The sequence below is a fragment of the Pinus tabuliformis genome, chromosome 9, assembly GCF_031772625.1.
Source record: "Pinus tabuliformis cultivar Carrire ecotype Pingquan chromosome 9, CPIR1, whole genome shotgun sequence".
Taxonomy (NCBI): domain Eukaryota; kingdom Viridiplantae; phylum Streptophyta; class Pinopsida; order Pinales; family Pinaceae; genus Pinus; species Pinus tabuliformis.
Genome location: NC_142307.1, coordinates 1,974,752,084 through 1,974,772,655, shown reverse-complemented (window position 1 = coordinate 1,974,772,655; position 20,572 = coordinate 1,974,752,084). Strand labels below are relative to the sequence as shown.

General features: G+C 40.6%; 1 protein-coding gene across 3 annotated transcripts in view; it reads left to right on the top strand.

Annotated features, from left to right (window-relative positions):
- Positions 1 to 20,572, top strand: part of LOC149156923 (Insulinase (Peptidase family M16) protein) — a 268,172-nt gene that overhangs the window by 37,662 nt on the left and 209,938 nt on the right. For 2 of the 3 annotated variants that reach the window (XM_089438805.1, XM_089438806.1), the window contains exons 2-3: positions 14,487 to 14,733; positions 14,849 to 14,974. In XM_089438805.1, coding sequence (XP_089294931.1) covers positions 14,487 to 14,733; positions 14,849 to 14,974 — 373 coding nt within the window. The remainder of the gene's footprint in view (positions 1 to 14,486; positions 14,734 to 14,848; positions 14,975 to 20,572) is intronic. The other variant, XM_089438807.1, reaches the window with a different exon arrangement.

Sequence of the window (20,572 nt, the reverse complement as noted above, 5' to 3'; positions counted from 1 at the left end):
TGAAATGCTCTGTGAATTGCTCTGCATGCTGCCCGGAGCACCACCCCTCTGGCTCGGCGAGCCACTGCTCACTGATGGACCTGACATCCTCATAGATGTACCTCCGGATCCTCCTGATCCCTGCCCACTGGATCCCTGCGACTGACTCAACTGCTGCTGAGGGCAGTGTTTTTAAAACCGGAACCGGTGACCGGACCGGTCCACCTAATGAACCGGTTTACCGACCGGAATCGGTCTAACCGGGACTGGTTTGGTCTAAACGAACCGGTTTTTAAAAAATACATTAAATAATTAATTTTTAATGAAACAAAACTATTTTTAAGATGTAAAACCATGATTCCAAGCCAATAGAGACAAAATATGCAAAGTTTGCTCATTTATATACCATGCAAAGGTGAATATATCAAAATGGCACCTAGTGCAATACATATCATCGACAAAATAGCAAAATACATAAGAAATGAGGCTCTAAATGGCCTATAAAGTCCAAAAACAATGCTGCAAGCTATGAGGCCATTGGCCTACTACAAGTCTACAGTGTACACATGATCAATCATCAAGTCCATCACCACTACTAGACACAGGATCATCATCAGGAGCTACATAGACATCATCTGGTTCAGAGTCTGAGGATGCCTCTGCCTCATCTGCAACATCAGTATCAATGCCACCAATGACAATAGAAGTGGACCTAATGGAAGCACGAGTTTTTCGACCTGCACGACTAGTGCCTTCCATTGGTTCCTTGCCTTTCCTTGATGCCGCCACTGATCCTGGTTCGGATGCCGCCACATAATCTGCCTCATCCTCCGCTAAAGCCATGTCGATATCAAAATCAGCCTCAAACACAGGATCTTCAGTCTCCTCCACCCATTATGATGTTGGATCAATATCGTCCAACACAATGGGATCTAGATTAGGTGATTTGCTCATCATTTGGTTCCTCCTCAGTCGAAGGTTGTATTGCACAAAAACAAGATCATTTAACCGTTTTTGTTCCAAACGGTTTCTCTTCTTCGTGTGTATGCGCTCAAAAACAGACCAATTGCGCTCACAACCTGAAGCACTGCAAGTTTGACTGAGGACTCTAATTGCAAACCTTTGCAATTGAGGACACTGGCCACCAAATGACTCCCACCAATGTGCTGCAAAGAAAAAGACAATAATTAGTAACTTAGTTTATAATTTGAATTGTAAAGAACGTAAACAATTTTAACTTGAAATGAAAAACAAAATGGAAATTGGAATTGCTTACCTGGTTGGTCCACATCTCTTGCCATCTTTGCCAAGTTTTTGCCAAAAGTACCACTTGCTTGATTGAAAATAGTAAGCTGTCTATGTATTTCCAACTGGTCTACATGGTTAGGGACCATGCGCTCCAAGCAATCAATCAATCCAGCTCTGACCTCCCCATCATGCTGATCTCCTAGCCGATTTTTATAGTGATACTTGGGTTCAAAAAATACCCGGTTGCATGTATAGGACGATGGAGTTGATTGTTCCATCTGTTATCAATGATCTCCCATATATGGCCATATTTAGCTAACCTGTCATTGTAAGCTGCCCGTATCTGCTCCTTTGCCTGATCCATAGCTTCATAAATGTAGCCCATGGCCAATCTTTCCCCATCCACCAACCTTAGCACCTTAACAAGGGGCTCGGTAATTTTCACAAGCTCTACAGACCTTTTCCAAAAATAAGTGTCTAACACTTTCTTTTTGGTGTCTTTTCCATCTGGTCTACGAGCCCACCGAGATTCAGACCATTCTTCAGAGGAAAACATTTTCTGCAAGTTTCTATGTTGACCATTGAGACATTGCAACGTGAGGAAGTGAGTTGCAAATCTCGTAATTGCAGGCCTAACAAGCTCTTTGCCTCTAGTGTGTTTCCTCATTAGGCTCAATACCCATGAGTGGTTGTAAATGTATTTTGTAATGCACTTGGCATGCTCTACAGTGTTTTTTACCCACTCCACCTTGCCTATATCCTCAAGCATGAGGTCTATGCAATGTGCAGCACATGGAGTCCAAAATATGGTCTTATATTTGGCCTCAAGCATCTTTCCAGCAAGAACATAGTTGAGGCATTATCAGTGATGACCTGCACAACATGATGCTCCCTAACTTCCTGAATAATGTTATCCAAAAGCTCAAATAGAAGGCTTGCATCCTTTACCCTATCAGATGCATCAACTGATTTCAAAAACATGGTTCCTTGAGGGCAAGAAACAAGGAAATTAATGATAGTGCGGTTCTTTCCATCGGTCCATCCATCTGACATAATGGAACAACCTGTTTTGAGCCATGACTCTTTAAACTCAACCAAATACTCATCAATGGAAGATATCTCTTTTTGCAAAAGATCTCCCCTCAAGTCATGCATACTAGGGCCTTTGAAGCCCTTTCCTGCAGCTATAACAGAGTCCCACATAGCTTGGTAATAAGGTGAGCGAGCAGCATTAAATGGGATATCTGAATCATACCACCATCTAGCAATGTATTGGTGAGAAGTTTATTTGCATTGTTTTTTCCAATGCTGATCCAAAGTGGGTTGAGAACTTGGCTGGGAGGAAGTGGGATTAGATTTAGAAGAGGCAATGTTGGCAGAAGATGAGAAATAACTTTGGATGTTTGGTCTCTTTGTTCCTTTTGATGGTTGGCCAACTCCAACAGAAGGATGAACATAGTGAAAGGGGTCATTGGTGGAAGGGATAGAAGTGGAGTCTTGAATCTCATAATCATCATACCCACTCTCTTTCATAAGATTCATGGCTTCCATTAATTCCCTCTTCCTTGCAATTTCATCTTGGATGGCCTTCTCCCTAGCCTTATCCTCATAAAATTTTTCAAGCTTGGCAATGTATTTTGCCCTAATAGGACCTAACAGTTCTTTTGGTGCATCACATGGCTTTACTTGGCCTCTTACCCCAGCCAAGTGTTGTTTCAACCTAAGAATACCCCCACCTCCAATAGATTTATGGCATAATTTGCATATCATTTTTCCCTCAATTACATCACAATGAACCCATGCACTGTCCTTTCCTTTTGGAGCCATGTTTGCTTGAAATAATAACAATTTGCAAAGAAATCTGCCATTTAAAAAAAAAATTGCAGCTAAGGAACATGGAAAACCAATGATAAATGCAGGAAAAAAAATGCACGTGCAAGCTACAAAATTTGATAGCATAGAGCTAGAGAGTTCATAGCATAGATGATAGATCATTGAAGTGAGAAGTTTATAGCACATAAAAAAAATAATTCATGGACAACAGACTCAAATGAGGAATTATCAAGTGCAAATCCTTACCTGGAAATGCAAAGTAGCTCCCTTAGCCTACTCTTGAAGATGGCAACTCCACTGACAGCTACACACTATCTCCAAAATAGCTCCAACTCCAACTCCAAGATGACTACTTCAGCAAAAACTCCACTCTCCAAGCTCACAAACAAACTCACAAACACTCACAAACACTCCAAATTAGTTGTGTGAGACAAATGACAGTGAGAGGGGTGTCTTATAGCAAGTGTGAGGGTGTTTTTGGAGGGAAAACACCTTTCCCTGCCCCCCAAAACCCCTAAACCACCACTAAAAGCCAAAACCGCAGCGCTTTTTCTTTTAACCGGCGGCCTGTCCATAAACCGGCCGGTTTAGGACGGAACCGGCCGGTTAGCTATAAACCGGCCGGTTCCGCCCTAAACCGGCCGGTTTTTACCGGTTAGGGCCGTATTTTGGGCGAGTGAGGGAGGAAACCGGGTTAGATGGGCCGGTTCGGACTGGCCAGGCCTCCAACCGGCCGGTTACCGGTTTTTTTCCGCCGGTTTTTAAAACTATGGCCGAGGGTCTGGCTGATTCAGATACTCTAACTCCCGTGACCTCCTAAAGGCCCTGTCCTCCTCGAACTTCACATCCCGTCTGACAACAACTCTCCTCTGAGCAGGAATGTAAATCCGAAAGGCCTTTGAGGTCTCACTGTAGCCCACAAAGATACCCTTCTCTGCGGTGGGCTCTAGTTTGGTCCACTTCTCCTTGGGTATATAGGAGTATGTTATGCATCCAAAGATATGAAGGTGACCAATATCAGGCTTCTTCCCAGAGAAAGCCTCCTCCGGAGTCATGTGCCCCAAGGCACGATGCAGACTCCTGTTCTGCAAGTAAACAGCTGTGTTGCAGGCTTCTGCCCACAAGAACAATGGCAACCCCTGATCATGTAACATGGCTTTGACAGCCCCTATGATGGATCTGTTCTTCCTCTCTGCAACTCCGTTCTGCTGGGGGTTGTGAGGAACAGTGAACTCCCTCCTAATACCTGCCTCCGCACAATAGTCAACAAACTCTCCAAGGGTGTACTCTCCTCCATTGTCCGACCTCAAGGACTTGATCTTTCGACCTGTCTGAGTCTCCACAAGAGCTCTGAACTCCTGAAACCGCTTGAAGACCTCACTCTTGGTCTTCAAAAAATAAATCCAGGTCCTCCTGGAGTGATCATCAATGAATAACACATAGTACTCATATCCACTCAAGGAAACATGAGACATTCGACCACTCACATCGGAATGAATCAAATCAAGTATCCCCGTCGCTCTGCTGTCACTGCTGGGAAAAGGGGATTTGGCAAACTTGCCCATCGCACAACCTCTGCAAGTATCAAAGTGATCAGTACTGAAATCTGGCACACCTGTAGTGATCTCCCGCAATGTCCTCAAGGCTCCATGATACATGTCCCATCCTGCGGTGCCAAATCTCACACAGCTCAGAACTGCTAGCTCTGCTGTCGGTACTACTGCTCAATGCCAAAAGGGGTTGGAATGCAAACTTGTACACCTTTGCATGGCGTACACCTATCACTCTAGCTGAATCAGCTGGAGTGCCCCTGGGATACATCAACACCTGTCCTTCCCTGAACAGTACCTCATATCCTCTGTCCTCCAAAGCTGAGACGGATATGAGGTTCTTCCTCATCCCTGGCACATAAAGAACCTCTGACACCTTCAAGGGAGGTTTGGACTCCCTCTGAAATGTCACTGTCCCCACCCCGATTGCTCTAACAACTCTGTCATCACCGAGTACTACCTCGATATCAGTGCCACTCTCTGAAAGCTCTGAGAAGTACTCACGGACTCCTGTCATATGACGTGAAGCCCCACTGTCCACATACCAGATACCTGAAGATGCTCCGCTAATCGAGGGAAAAGCATGCTCCCTCTGAACCTATGTGGCAGGTGATCCTGCACTAGAGGACTCACACGTAGTGAACGCAAACTCCCGGTCAAAACGACCTGCAAAGTCCTCAATCTCTGCTGAAGCTGCCACGTCCTGGTTCTTCCCCTTCTTCTTCTTCTTCTCCGGACACACAACTGCATAGTGTCCCATCTTTTGACAATTCCAACACTTCACCTTGGAATAGTCCTTCTGTGTGTTCCCCTGTTTACCTTTACCTTTGTCTTTGCCCCCACCACTGCTTGTGGAAGCCTGCTTCTTCCCTTTGCCTTTCTTGCCTCCTGCCACCAGTGCTACATCCTCATCCTGCTCAACTGGCTTGGCTGCCCCAAGCTGACCTTTCCTGATCTCTGTCTGAATGCAATCATCCCAAAACCTCTCCCATGTGGGAAGGGTCTCACGTGCACAAACCCCATCGGCAAAGTTCAACCATGAACGAGGGAGGCCATTCACTGCAATCCGCACCAACTCAGTGGGTGGAATGGCCTCTCTAATCCCTGCCAACTCATCTCTCACATTAGTAATCTTTGTGAGATATCCATCTGCACTATCATTACCCATCTTAATGTTCTTCAGCTTCTCCTTCAGGACCATCTTCCGGTTCTCATTGGTACTCTGGTAGAGATTGGACAATGCTGTCCACATGTCATGGGCATTGCTCTTTCCTCTCACATGAGGAATGCAATGGTCTTTGATTCCGTCTAGAATCAGCCTCTTACCCTTGTTGTTCTTTCTATTATAAGCTGTCAACTGAGTAGCATCAGTAGGCACAACAACAGGGCGCTGTGCTGTATGCACCATGATATCCCAGACTTCTGCCTCCTCAAAGATACTCTGCCTTCTCTCCTTCCAAACACTGTAATTTGTATGCCCATCCAACCTATCCTCCACCCTCAATCCCAATGACATCTTGCTGTCCTAAAACTGAAAAATAGCACTGCTGTAGTAAAGATAAAACTGCTGTTTATGAAAAAATCAGCTTGCTGGAATTTTCTGAGTGAAAAATCAGCCACTGTAATTTTTCCTTTTGCTGTCCCAAACTGCCCTTCAGCACTCAAGCTCCGATACCATGTAAAAATTTCTGTTTTCCCACCCCGGTTTTCAGTTTCTCCTTATTTCTCCCATGTAGTTAAATGCCCATTCCCATAACCATACATTTAACAGACTGAAAAAATAAATATCGCTGAAAACACAAATTCTGGAAATTTTTCAGAATGCTGGAAATTGCAGAATTAAAAATCAGCAATCAAAAACAACCATTAAAACACATTAAAACACTGATATTTTTGGTCAATTTGACCCTGGAAAAACCCCCTACAACTCTTGGGGAAAACCAGTTTGAGAGCTCCTTTATTTATGAAAATTGCCTTTTTACAGTGAGAATTATTCAGCAAAAAATCAGCAAGCAAATTTACAACTTATCTCCTTTCCCGTGCCTCACATCAATCTGGAAATTACAGCAAACAGGACAGCAATAAATGCTGTACGGCCTCCGTTTTGTGTGCAGAAAAATCAGCAATCTGCTCCTCGATTTTTGTGCAAAAATCTGTCTTTCACTATGTGCTGAATCAGCTGTATAAATCTGCTCAACTGCTGCCTTGGAATGTGTGCCAAGCTGCTGTCTCCTTCTCCTCCCTGCTCAGAAATTTCTCTTGCTCTCTTGCTCTCCTTCTCCCAATCTGCTCATGAAAGAATGAATGACCTTTTCCTCCTTTTCCTCCTTTAATATAACTCCAAGTGACTTTTGGGTGATCCAAGTGACTTTTGGGTGATCTCTAAATCCAATGACTGAAATAGATTTAGATCAATGGCTGAGATTAAATGCTCATTTAAATCTCACTTTCTATTTTTTAATTCACCCCACTTTAATAAAGACCCACTTAGTCATTTATTTCCAAAGTCACTTTTCCTTTCTAATTTTTCATTTACTTTATAAAAGTTACTTTAAAATTAGACTTAGTAACTTTATCACTTAAAGTCACTTTTAAATTAGATTTAACTTTATAAAATTATAAAGTCACTTTAGGAGAAAAATTAAATTCTTTTGGACACTTTTCCGTAGGCCAAAGATCAAAGCCTAAGGGAACCACCTGTCCTCCGGTACCAAATTTCAACATTTGGAAGCTGAGGAGCTGAAGGAGGATCCTGAGAAGGTGGGGGGATTGTCATCCTCACTGTCATCATCTGAAGAAGAAATATTTTCAGAAGTAGAAGGGATAGTGAGAGGTGGCACATCCGCCGAACTAGGCTCGTAGGCCGATATATTTTCAGTAAACTTTACATCTCTTCTAATGATAACATTTTTGGACTTAAGTGGAATAAATCTATATCCTTTGACATCTTCAGAATATCCAACAAAAATACATTTTTCACTCTTAGGTTCTAAAACTTTATGTTTCTCATCTAGAATATGGGCTCATGCTTCACTTCCAAAAACACGAAAGTGACTTACATCGGGTTTAATTGAGCTCCATGCTTCTTCCAAAGTGATATTCTTTAAAACCTTAGTAGGAGTGCGATTTACTATGTAATTAGCACTGTTAATTGCTTCTGCCCAAAAATTAAGACTAAGTCCTTTAGATTGAAGCATACAATTAGCCATTTCCTTTAAGGTGCGATTCTTCCTTTTAGCTACACCATTTTGTTGTGGAGTATATGGAACATTATGCTGCATTTGAATTCCATGCTCAATGCAAAAGTTGATGAATTTGTTGTTAACATATTTGTTTCTCAACAAAGGCCTTAAAGGCTAAGAACATGTTAAAGACTTCACTCTTGAGTTTTAAGAAGTATATCCAAGTGTGTCTGGAGAAATCATCAATGAAAGTTAAGAAATACTTGTAGCCAGAGAATGAAAAAACTGGAAGTGGACCACATAAATCACTACGCACAAGCTGTAAAGGGGCTGAGGCATGCCAAGAGGCACGTTTTTCAAAACTATCCCGATGATGTTTTCCGAGTACACATCCGGAACAAACACCATCTCTGCAAGATACCATAGGAAGACCTGTCACCATATTTTTTTTACATAGATTTTGAAGGGAGCGATAGTTTAAGTGACCAAATCGCTCATGCCAAAGTTTGCTCACTTCATCATTATGAGCAACAAATATAGAGGGAAGTGTGGATGACCCAAAGTTGTTAAACTTATACAACCTTGTAGAATCATCAGCAATTCCAGTAGCTAAAATCTGTCTAGGATTTCTTAGTTCCTTAATTACAATATCGTGAGCTGAAAATTCAACGATTTTACCTTCACCTAAATGAGTTATCTGATATACAGATAGAAGGTTGCAGGATAAGGTTGGAACCAATGTTGCATTAATCGTTATCGGGATAATATCGGCGCGAGGAAAAAATCGGAATTATCGGGAAATAATCGTTTGGTACAAAAATTCATTTTTTTTTCAATTTTTTAATATCTAAACCATCTACAACATAAAATAAATACATTGACACATAAATATGATAAAAGAACTAATATATAAGATGTTTAATATCATTTCTAGTGCTAAAATCACGCAGAACATTGAAACATGTCCTGAATAGTAAGTCTTGACTCCTGAGTCCCAACTCAGCCTCAAAATATCAACAAAAAATATGATAATGTATCTTATCATGTCATAATGTCATATACAATAAAATGAAGAAAATAACTAAAGTCTAATCCTATTGATTTCCTCTGCCCCTCTTGCGAGAAAATGCCACAGCTTTCCCTTTCCCTTTAGATGTAGACGCTGGTGCTGGTGGAGTTGGCAGTGGAGTCTGCTATACTCTAGAAGCTGAAGAAATAGAAGTAGGAGCTATAGGAGGTAGACCACGTCCTCTACTGGTGGCAGGGGTAACCTGGGTAGGTGGTGTCACCTGGAAACATTACAATCTCCCAATCCTGAAATCTTGAAAAATTGATAAGTTTGCTGGATTTTGAATGAAATCTAAAATTCTACTTTCTCCATATGAAATCCAATGAAGTCGGAACCACTCTCAAACATCCTGAGTCATTTTATGGTAATGTAAAAATTTAAGTAAAATGATGAAAATGAAGATTAAGGAGAATATCACTTTTACTTTAAGAATTTAACATTACCATGAATAACATATCAATACTAGGGCCTAGACCTAATCATTAAGCTGCCCCACTCAAAAATTATTTGTTTCTTAAAAAAAAATTGCATTTCAAACATTTAGCATCCCTTAAAAAAAAAAAAAAACATTATAAAACCTCGCTGCCGGAGACCCCCACGATAATTTCAATTGTTATCGCGATAAATTCGAATTTATCGCGATAATTTCATAAAAATCGGCTAAAAAAAATTTCCAGCGATAATTTCGTATAGTTATCGCGATTTTATCGGGACAACGAAAAAATCGCGATTATTTCATTTTATCGCGATTTTCACAACATTGGTTAGAACACATAGTACATCATTAAATTGACCATTGTCTAGATGAATAGTTCCAGTCCCTACAACACTAAGAGATCTATCATCACCAAGATATATATTTTTGGTGTTACAATCATTTAAAGAAGAAAACATGGCTTTGTTTTTGGCCATGTGATAAGAAGTTCCAGAATCAATGAACCACTCATGAGAATGAGAAGAAGAAGATACATTTAGTGCATAACTAGACCAAGATGCTTGGCAACCACATGTAGAAAGTGCTATTCTTGAAGATGAAGTTGAAGTTGAAGAGTGCTCCAAATGGATGTTATGCTTCTTCATTGCTGTTTCTAAGGCTTCCATCTTCTTAAAGCATTTGGATTCTAAGTGGCCATCTCGATTACAAAAGTTGCAATGCCTATTAGTTTTCTTCCCTTTGCTTTTATTTGCCTTATCATTTTGTTGAAATGATTTTTCATTTTGATACTGGAATTGCTTAGGACCCTTGTTTGGTTTATGACCATTTTTTGAGGATACTGCTTCTTAGGATTCTTTGAATTTGGTTGATGTTGGGCGGCTAAGGTTTTTTCGGAAGAGTTTCCAAGATTAAGAAGACCAAGATGTAAGAGTTTTTCTTGTTCTTTTATTAAAGAATCACAAAAGGCATCAAAAGAGGGGGACTTGTAGTCTTGTCCTTGAGAAATAAAGGCTTCTCTAGTAGAATGGAAAGTGGAAACAAACACAGAGTAGGCTGGTCCCAGCTTAGTAAGAATAGAATAGATAAGGCTACCATCTTCTTTCTTAACCTTAACACCTTCCAAGAGAAGTCTAAGGGTTTTGAACTTGGGCAAAAAATCTTCAATGGAAAAAAAATTATTGGGGTCCAACGTAAGCAACTCATTTTCGAGTTGATGGGCTCTAACTTCATTTTTAATTCCAAAAACTTTAGTGAGCTGTTTCTTTGCTTCATTAGGGGTATCAAGTTCTACGATATGAAATCTAAGGTATGGAGAAATAGACACCTCTATCAACCCACATGCTTGATCTTGCCTTTTTTCCCATTTGGCTGTCTTACCTTCATCTTTAGGTTTAGTTTCTTGGCCTGATGCTATTCTGTAAAGACCTTTACTTCTAAGTAAATCCACAATGTAAGACCACCATTGGAAGTAGTTGGTGCTGTCAAGAATAACTTGGCATGGACTTTTCATTTTAACATAAATTGAAGCTGTAGACGCTGAAACTAAGTGTTCCAATGGAAAGATTTCGAAAAATTACGCTGATTAAAAAAACGTCTTTCGGATGAAAATGTTATGGCTTTTTGAGGAAAAGTTGTTGAAGATGCCGATGAAGTGTGTGAATGTGCGGAAATGGATGATAATGTTATATTTAAAAAAAATCCCCCTCCAAACTTAATCTAATTAGCTCACTTTAAAAAAAAATTGTGACCCACTTTTATAAATAAGTGAAAATCACTTTTACAATGGTACTTTATGAGCTACCCACTAAATTGTAACTTAAATAAAAGATAAAGAGACTTTAGAATTATAAGTGACTCACTTTTTATAATGGGTGAGAAAACTTTTACATAAAGTAACTTTAAAACATAAGTTACATGTGCTTTTTGAAAAAGTAACTTAATAAAAAGAAAGACTTGAACTCAAGACCTCTATTCTCATAAAGTAACTTTGGACCAAGTGAGCTAGTTTAAAAGGTTAGTAATTTTTGGAAAAGAGGAAGGGTTTTTTGTTTTGTTTTTTTTTTTTTTTTTTGTAATGAAACTTTGGGGTGCGTGCTTACTTGAAAAAGATCTTTTTGCCTACAAAACAAAAAACCACACAACCCAACATGGACATACAAAAAAAAACAAACCTTATGGCTTGAAGTTAGCTTTTGCCGGAAACTAAATATTTTCCTCAATGTTTTTGATTTTCCGAGATCACACTAAGGCGCGGCGGAAAAGAGCATACGCATTAGAAAAATCCTTCCTTTCTGTTTCTAATTTGTCCAGATCGCACAGAGTCGCGGGGCAAAGAGCATACACAGAAATGAAAGGTATAGATCTAGTAATAAAAAACAGAGAGATAAATAAACCGAAATAAACAGAGAGATAAATAGTTAAAACTGCAAATGAAAACTGTATACCAACAGATCTTAAAAATGACGTAGATAGGGTTACCGGAAACCTTTTCGCGTGAAACCAAAGGGGTTCCTCACTGGAACAGATGCTCCTAACACAATAGAGCAGTCCTCTCGGACCGAAAGCGGTCAGAAACAATAGATCTAGGAAACGACAGTCGGATGCAGTTGTACCGGCTTCCAATTGGATCACCAATGGATACGACCCTCAAATAGCTCTGATACCATTTAGGAATTTACAGGGTAAGTTCCCCAGATAGAACACCAAAGAACACTGCTCACAAATAGATCACAAATCAATACACCAGTGTTCTTGATGTGGTTAAAACCCTCAAAGAGGGAAACTATCCACGGGATGAGCCAACGCGGTCTGTTTAGGCAATTTATTAATAAAAGAAAGAAAATTTACATAAGGTTCTCTCATGAATGGTCACCCTACAAATGACCATCCATGTTCTTTAAATAGAGATCATGGACCAATCGGGTGTTAAGCCGCATATCAAGTGTTGGTAATACCGAGGAGAGAATGAACCGTCGGATCACTTCATGTCTAGAACATATCGTGACCGTCGGATTGTAAGTTACAAATGTACATAGTAAAGAAACACACTTTACCTAACTCTACACTAGACCAAGTTATACTTAACTATTTCCAGTGTGTCGGAATATCCTAACACTCCCTCGTATAAGCCTTGGAGGAGGTCCCATTGGACTAGGGTAAAAAACTAACCTCCTTGGTAAAGTGAGAGAATAGGTTTACAGTCAAGATCTGTTGATCATCGAATCACCCCTTAATCCATGTTAGAATGCTCAAACATTAACTAAAAACGCATGATTGCAAGATGGTTAAAGTATCTGCCGAATGGTGACCCACCTTCCTTCAAGAGGAATTCCAGATGGTGATAGGTGTCTTACCATTGTAAATGACAAAGGATTATGGCATATCATCATGTACCGAGCAATGTAGGGCTGCTGGCTGGTTGACCGTCCAAAGACTGAGAATTTTTTTCTCCTATGGGATTACACACTTTTTGGTGGGTAACAGTCATCTCAGCATTGTGAACAGAAGTGTGAGAAGTCGTGAGCATGTTTGTCATTTTCTGACATTAGCATTTCCAGGTATGCTTTGTTCATTAAATTCTGCTGTGTGATTTCATGTAGTGTTGTACGTTCTCCTCCTTGGTTTCCTAAATTTTGCTGTGTGGTTTTAATATAATTTCCTATGAGGTTTGCTAAAGCCTAATAGAAAATTAGGAATAGGTTATGACATGACTTGTTTGAAGTTTTTTTCCAGGCTTTAGTTATAGAGATCAGTGGGTGAGTTTTGTTACTTGTAAGTTGTTGAACAACTGAATATATTCAAGTAGTAAAGTCTAATGTACAATAAGATATACTATATAGCAATTCCAGCAGACAGTAGGAGGCAGAGCTATCCCTTCTTGGCTTCCAATTTGATTGAAATAAAATTTTATACTAAAATCTGAGGCATTGCTAGGATGCAAAACAGTTCAGGAATGGACTGCATTTTGATTGAAATAAATACTACGTTTAAACTTTAGGCATTGGTAGGAGGTAGAAATTCCAGTATTGACATTGTATTACAGTTCACAGTTCTTAGTTTAGCCATATATGTGTGTGGTGTGTTTGTGCACCAAGAACTTAATATGAACATTGGTAAGTTGTACTTTCAAGTAGCTGAGAAATTGAAATATAATATATATCAGCACACCATCCACGGTTGTTCTGTAGCCTGGATGTATCATTGTCTGGATGCATTGTAGTCTAGAATAATTTTTTAGTATATAATATTGTTGCTCCCAACCTGATGTTTGCTGTAAATTTGGGAAAAATTTCTAGCTGTTTTGGACACTTGTCTCCATGTTCCCACATTCTGCAAAATTGTGCAACATAGGAAGTTACACTTGAATCTTATGATAAATTCCATCCATTGCACCACGTTAATTCACCCTATTGATTCTTGTCCTATGAATCATTGGTATGACAAGTGTATAAATCTATGCATAAACATCTACATCTTGTCCTCATTCAACACCTGTTCTCATTTCTTGGCTTCCATCGAGAGTATCATTACCTTGTATGATATGAATAACATAATTTTCTTACAAGAAGAATGGAATTTTTATTTACCTTGCCCTTCCCACCTCACCCAAATCATGTTGCCATACACTTTTTATGTGGAAGGCAGTGCTCATTTATTGATTGGTTAAGTCATCGTCAACAATTAATGTAAGGGTCATTGTTAGGTGGTTAAATCAGTGTAACGGGTCTGTGGCACTAATATTAAATGGTGCAATGATGTATAAATATGGATCTAGAGCGGAATTTTACCTGATGGATTGTTGAGGTGGAATCACCTCTGACAGCTTGCCATTAATGCAGAGTCACATAACCTAGGTATTTGAGCTACCCTGGGAATTCCTTTTACTGCTATTATTATTGGTTATATTTTTGAGTTCAATTCAGCTACTTTTGTTCACATTAATATTTTATTGTTTCTTCAGTTGTAGTTATTTTTAGATTTGGCCCTATGTACCAATGTCAAACCCATGGCAATGCCAATCTTGTTGCATATTATGTTCTGATATTTTGGTTGTGTGTGATTTCAAGCTTCATAGATCTTGATCCATACATGCTGCAGTTGCCACTACTTACGCCTGTGGGTTGCTAAGTCTGACTACTGAATACATATATGCATGAACTTACTGATAAAAATCATTGCCTTTGGGGCAGATCAGTTTTGGAGGAGGAGGAGGAAAGAGGGGTTGCTCATATAGTTGAACATCTTGCATTCAGTGCAACCAAGAAATATACAAATCATGACATCATCAAATTTTTGGAGAGTGTTGGAGCAGAATTTGGTGCTTGCCAGAATGCTTCAACATCAGCTGATGAGACAATATATGAGTTACTTGTCCCTATTGATAAACCTGAGCTTCTGTCTCAGGCGATATCTATCTTATCAGAGTTCAGCTCAGAGGTAGGAATGCTAGATACCAGTTTGTTTTTGCTTCAGATTTTAATGGCAGTGATATTTTTGTACTTCAGCTTTTGTTGGCATTTTTCTGCCCCTGATGTTTGTATGCATTGGAAAGATTCGTGTCTCAGAGGAGGATCTGGAGAAAGAGAGAGGAGCTGTTTTGGAAGAGTACAGAGGGGGAAGAAATGCTATGGGACGTATGCAGGAAGCTCACTGGGTTTTGATGATGGAAGGTTCAAAGGTACATATTACTAGGATTTTCTGTTAAGAGTCAGTATTCTGTTATATTGATATCAGTTGTTTTCTCATTATAAAGGTCTCAAACTAATCTATCCAAATTATCATTGTTAGAGTGTGATGGTAACTATATAAAAATGTGTGATATGCATGCTGATGTATGAGGGAGTGTAGGTTGGTCTAAAGCAGAATTAACAAAATTATTGCCATGTTGTTGATAATAATCATCGCATCAATACACAGCACAGAGGGACTGTAAGGAATGATTTTGTTAATAGTACTGATTATTCATACATTTATGCAACTCAGTAACAATGGCTTTTAAACCCATCCACCTAACTCTTATCATAATAACAATCTCATTTGTTAATGTAATATCTAGTAATGACTGATGATTTTTAATGCAGAATATCAGGTCATAACACTTATTGCAGTAAATGTAGTCACTTAATGGCAGTCTTCTGTCCTATCCTGCCTCTGAGTGTATCCTCACCAATGACGTTGGAGCCACTATTGACACTTATCCCATAGACTAAGCTATGTTCTTGTCACAATCCATTCAAGTTCTTAGCTACTCTTTGTTTGTTCTAGGCAGCCAATATCATGATATTTGTGTATTTCGAAGGTCATAACATTTGTGGATGTTATCCCTAGTAAACGCGTTCATGTAGATTAGTCTGTGACACTGTCATCCCGTGGAATTTGAACTGGGCACGTGTTGGCATCGAACTGGCTAAATGCCCAACAACATTTGTGACAACCAGTTAAGCTAACCCCTTGGGGTAGGAGTCATGGCATTTATATTAATCCATTATACACATTAGACAGAGTCTAATCCTGTTCTAAATATTGAGTAGATGCACTTTTACCAAAATATTTGTAAGAAGATTGTGAAGCAAATTTAACCTTAATCAAAGTTTATGAAGGAGATTGTATGCAGGAAGTCTGGGAGATAAGGACATTGGGTGGTAGGCTTACAGCCCTGAATGGTCAAGCTGTAATTTTCCTGTGTACGTTTTATATGTGGACCTTTATTGATTATTGCCCTTGGTGCCAGCTGTTTGGACTATAAATGGATGGCTTTGCGTACTTTTCACACAGATTTTTGGAGGATAGTCATTTGTTTTGCGGATCTTGTATATCCAAATCCATTTTCACCATGGCTAAGTTGTACAATCGATGTCAAATCATGCATCTTGCATAAAGTCCTGAGCAAGATTGGCACTGAGAGGCTATTCTGAGACGAAAAGGGAAATTAAGTTAATATCCTGAGCTAGATTGAACTTTATCTGTAATGCAGCATAAAAGAGCCAAAAAACCAATAACCCTGATCATATCAAGGAGGAGGGTGGTTTCCTCTTCAACAGAGGTATGGCCTGCTGCCTCAGCAGTCCCTTCCTCCTTTAACAGTGGTCTCTTCCCAGCAATGGCAGCTACTCGGTGATTCACTTGTTGAATTTGGAACTGAAGAGCATCCAAACAGAGTAAAGTCTCATAGTAAGCTTCATTTCTCTCCACTAAAACCTTGCCCATGATAGTTTTATCTGCCAGTAAAGGTCAATGGTCTGATAATACTTGGTGTTTCTACTATGGGTGTTTGTCCATATTCGGGATCCATGGCGCAAATTCAGCGTCAGTTTCTTCATCAGTGGTGTAGCTGTGTTTAACTTGAGCCTCTACCTCTGCTAGTTCAAGCTCTGCCCTGATTTCTGGCAGAGTCTGTGTATTAAAAGACTGAGCAGAGGAATCTGCATTAAGCTGAGCCCTGTTCAGAGGGGGATTGTGGCATTGGCTGCGCCTATGTCTACTAGAGCTGGCATGATCCATTGAGAAGGGGATAGTAGGGAAGAGAGCTGAAAGGGGGCATGAGCCAGAGATTGAGGCCTCGGCTCAGTGGTTCAAAGCAAAAGAGGGGGAAAACCGCGGAGGATAAATCAGGGTTTGCAACAGGAGAAAGGAGAGGAACCAAATCAAAGAACTAGACCAGGAATAGACCAGCAAAAAGCAGAGATACCAACCCAGATAGAAGGCGGCCAATAAAGAACAAGAAAAAATGATTGCACATAGAAACATACCGGTGGCTTGACTGTTATTTGCACCATAATTCTGAAATGAGGCCAACCTATATCGATTGACTGCTGTAAGATATGGCTGGTCCTAAAGTCACTTCCCATGAAATCATACTTCCGTCCATGAACTGCCTTTATACACGTCATATTTGCATTCATTATACCACAATGAATCTCTTACCTTTGAAGCTGTTTCAGAACTCCACTGCAAGGTCATGGAAGTACGCATTGAGCCAGTTGTCTCATTGAAGGTCTGACAGATGGTGGGCGGCGCTGTTGGGATATCAATGCAATTCAGGGGCTTGTCCCTGTCACCTGATTTAGGGAGATTAATACTGAACTATTACTTTCATATTCATTATTTAATTTTTAATAATATAAGATTAATTTATAAGGTTGTCACTATAAGTTATAATTGGGTGTTTATTATGTGATGACTCTTTGGAAAATGTGGACCTGGAATCTATCGTATTGTAGAGCCCATCTGTGCTTCCCATTTCAATTTTATACAAACAACAGTGGGAACCCAATACCACATTGCACACCGTGTACGCACTTTACAATAAACCTTTCCCTTGTATTTCCATGATGTAGAGCCAGATTTTGTTTCTATTATCATCCTTGATTATTCTGAACCCATTTGAAGTTTTGGAGGAATCCGGATTTTATATCTTGATCAAGTACAGGAGGCCTCAGTGCCATCGTTGCCTGCATTCGGCATAGCTCTTTTTGGAATACAGCCATTGCAATGGACTTGGAGCTCTCTCCTGATGATGTGCATGATGCAAGTCTTATATGACACCTTAACAGAAAAATAATGGGTGCTTTGTACATTATCATGGCAACAGAGCCAAAGAAATGAACTACGATTCAAATTTCAATGTTGAACATAAACAGATTTAATGGAATTACATTGAATTAATCAAATTTAATGTTGAATTTATTTCGGTTCAAATTTTCTGTAATATCCCCAATTTTCTAAGTATTAAGGAGGCTCACCAATTTTGATACAATTTTGGCAGTTTGACTTAGGAGAAGGAGAAAAATTAAATTTTTGGTTGGTGTGGGGGTCACCCACAAGGCATACGCACCCCTTGAAGGAGTACGCACTTGGGAGAGAGAGAGAATGGAGGGAAAAATCGAGCTAGTGGAGTTTGGGCCCCACCAAGGGGAAAATGAGGCAGCAAGCTTAAATAAGAGGTGAGGGCCATTGTTTGGGGTTTTTGACAATTTTACATCTGAACTCTATTGTTTGTTTGAGCTGCTCAGCCAGGTGAACAAGTGCTGCTTACCACAAGGAGATTTCCGGGCGGAGATCTCATCTGTTACTTCAGTGGACTTAGAGTGCCACCCTAGGGGAGTTACTTGATACCTTTGGAGTCATTCCGGAGCAGGGACAGGAGACTGCTTCCACTTCTGCGCAACACAGGGATGCTGGAGGAGAATTCGTGCGACTTGAGGGGACCATCTGTGGAGCAGCTCGTTTGCTGGGAATTTCAGGGCTGACTTGGAGCATCATTTGCAGGAGATTTGGGGTGATTTGGAGGCCAGGCAGTGAGGGATATTTTTGAGCCAAATAATTGCATTTTAGGGCTTGCACAATTTTCTGGCAGAGGCACATGTGTGGGCATAGGAGCAACATAATTGGTGGGCTTGGTGGCTGGAGGAATTAAGGGGGAATTTGCAGGTGATTTTGGGAGCTTTTCTGGAAGATTGGTTGAGTAGCAGCAACTCATTTCTAGGCAGTGCATTTAGCTAGTGAGACTGGAAATTCGCACTTTTTGTGGATTTTCCAATGGTGGGGTCTAGGACCAATTCCTTTCTGGGTCATGTGGGGAAATTTAGCGGAGGCACCAACTGCATTTTCAGAGGATTCCGAGCATTGGGGTGGCAAAAACCCCCATTCCTATCTTACAACAATGACAAATTTTCTAGGTTAGCGTAGAATTTTGTGGGCATCTTTCTGGGAGCTGGAACAATCATTCTACCACTTGGGATTTGCTTTAGCTTGTTGTTGCAAGCCCAGGTTCATTTCTCCTCATTAATATTGTACTCTTGTGCCCAAATTTTAATAAAAGAAGTAAATTTGGTGCTGCTAATTGTGTGACTGGTTATATGTGTGTGTAATTGAAATTTTGTGTGTTGTTTCAAGTTACATGTTTTTGTTATTTATTGTTAATTCCATTTAGGAATATTACAGTGGTATCTGAGCATGTTCTTGGCTAGTGTAGGGAGATAAAGCAGGTAATTCCACCTAGTTACCAAGGAGTTGTTTTCTAGAGGGGCCGTGGCATGGGAAGAGGTAGAGGACGAGGCAGAGAAGGAGGGTAAGACCCATTTTCGGTTACTGAGTTGGACAATTTTAGGGAGCACATGGAGAATAATGAGGGTCTGGATAACCTCGACAAGGGGGCTAGGATCAAGTTTTGGAAGAGTTGCTGAGGGCCAACTCATGATGGATGTGATGTAGTAGGTGATTCGCGTGCATGCGAACAACAGACATGAGCCGAACCTCAAGGTGATGGGGGTTCCAGGGCAGGAGGAGGTAACCACACACATGAGTGTCCTATTCAACAACCTCACACCACTCTGCGTGGGCAAACAGGCTGTGCCATGATGCCCCATTTCGTGGATGAGCTAGAGCGTGAGAGGGAACCAAACCCACTAGCAAATTTGGTGAACTCAGTTGCCTCAGGAATTGATGAATATGCAGGGCTAGACCCAAGGATCCAAAGGGTGATATCTTTTGGGGAGTACATTCACCTCATGGAAAGGCGTACAACTAGAGCTAGATTTTATCATCGAGGAGTGCAGTCGAGTTAGGCGGTTCATAAGATAACTGGGAAAGTCACCCTTCCCAACTATGATGGGTCAGCCAAAAATTCAACCAGAGCATGGGTTCAAAAGTTAGAGTCTAGACACTTACTTTCACTTGAACCCCATGCGAGAGACAAATGCTATCCGGTTTTCCACCTTGCACTTGGAGGGGGATGCCCAAGAGTGATGGTACCATGGCTTGATTACACTAGGGCACATTCATATCACCTCCTACGCTGAGTTTACCTGACCATTGATTGAGAGGTTTGACACGAAGGACCTCTAGCTACGTTTCAGGAAGTTGGCCCATTTGAGAAGATAGACAATGCAAAGGCCTACATTTCAGAGTTTCAGAGGTTGGCCGTAATGGTGACATATATTTCAGAGGCCCAGTTGATTATGCTGTTTGTGGAGGGGTTAGCTGATCCCTTGCATGGATGGGTGAGGGCCTACAAGCCCACTTTGCTTATGGATGCCATCTCCAGGTCCCGACACATGATTGATGTCGTGCCCAAGACCAGGGCCCCTATACCCACTAGACCCATGGCTCCTCAGGGGAGCAGAGATGCTCGTTAGCCTTAGAGGGAGATTGGACGTGGACAGTTGGACGATGAGACTAGGAGGGACCTCCGGAGGAGGAAGTTGTGCTTCACGTGCTAGGAGCCTTGGGCATTGGGGCACAAGTGCACCAAGGGCAAGGCCCATTACATTGAGGT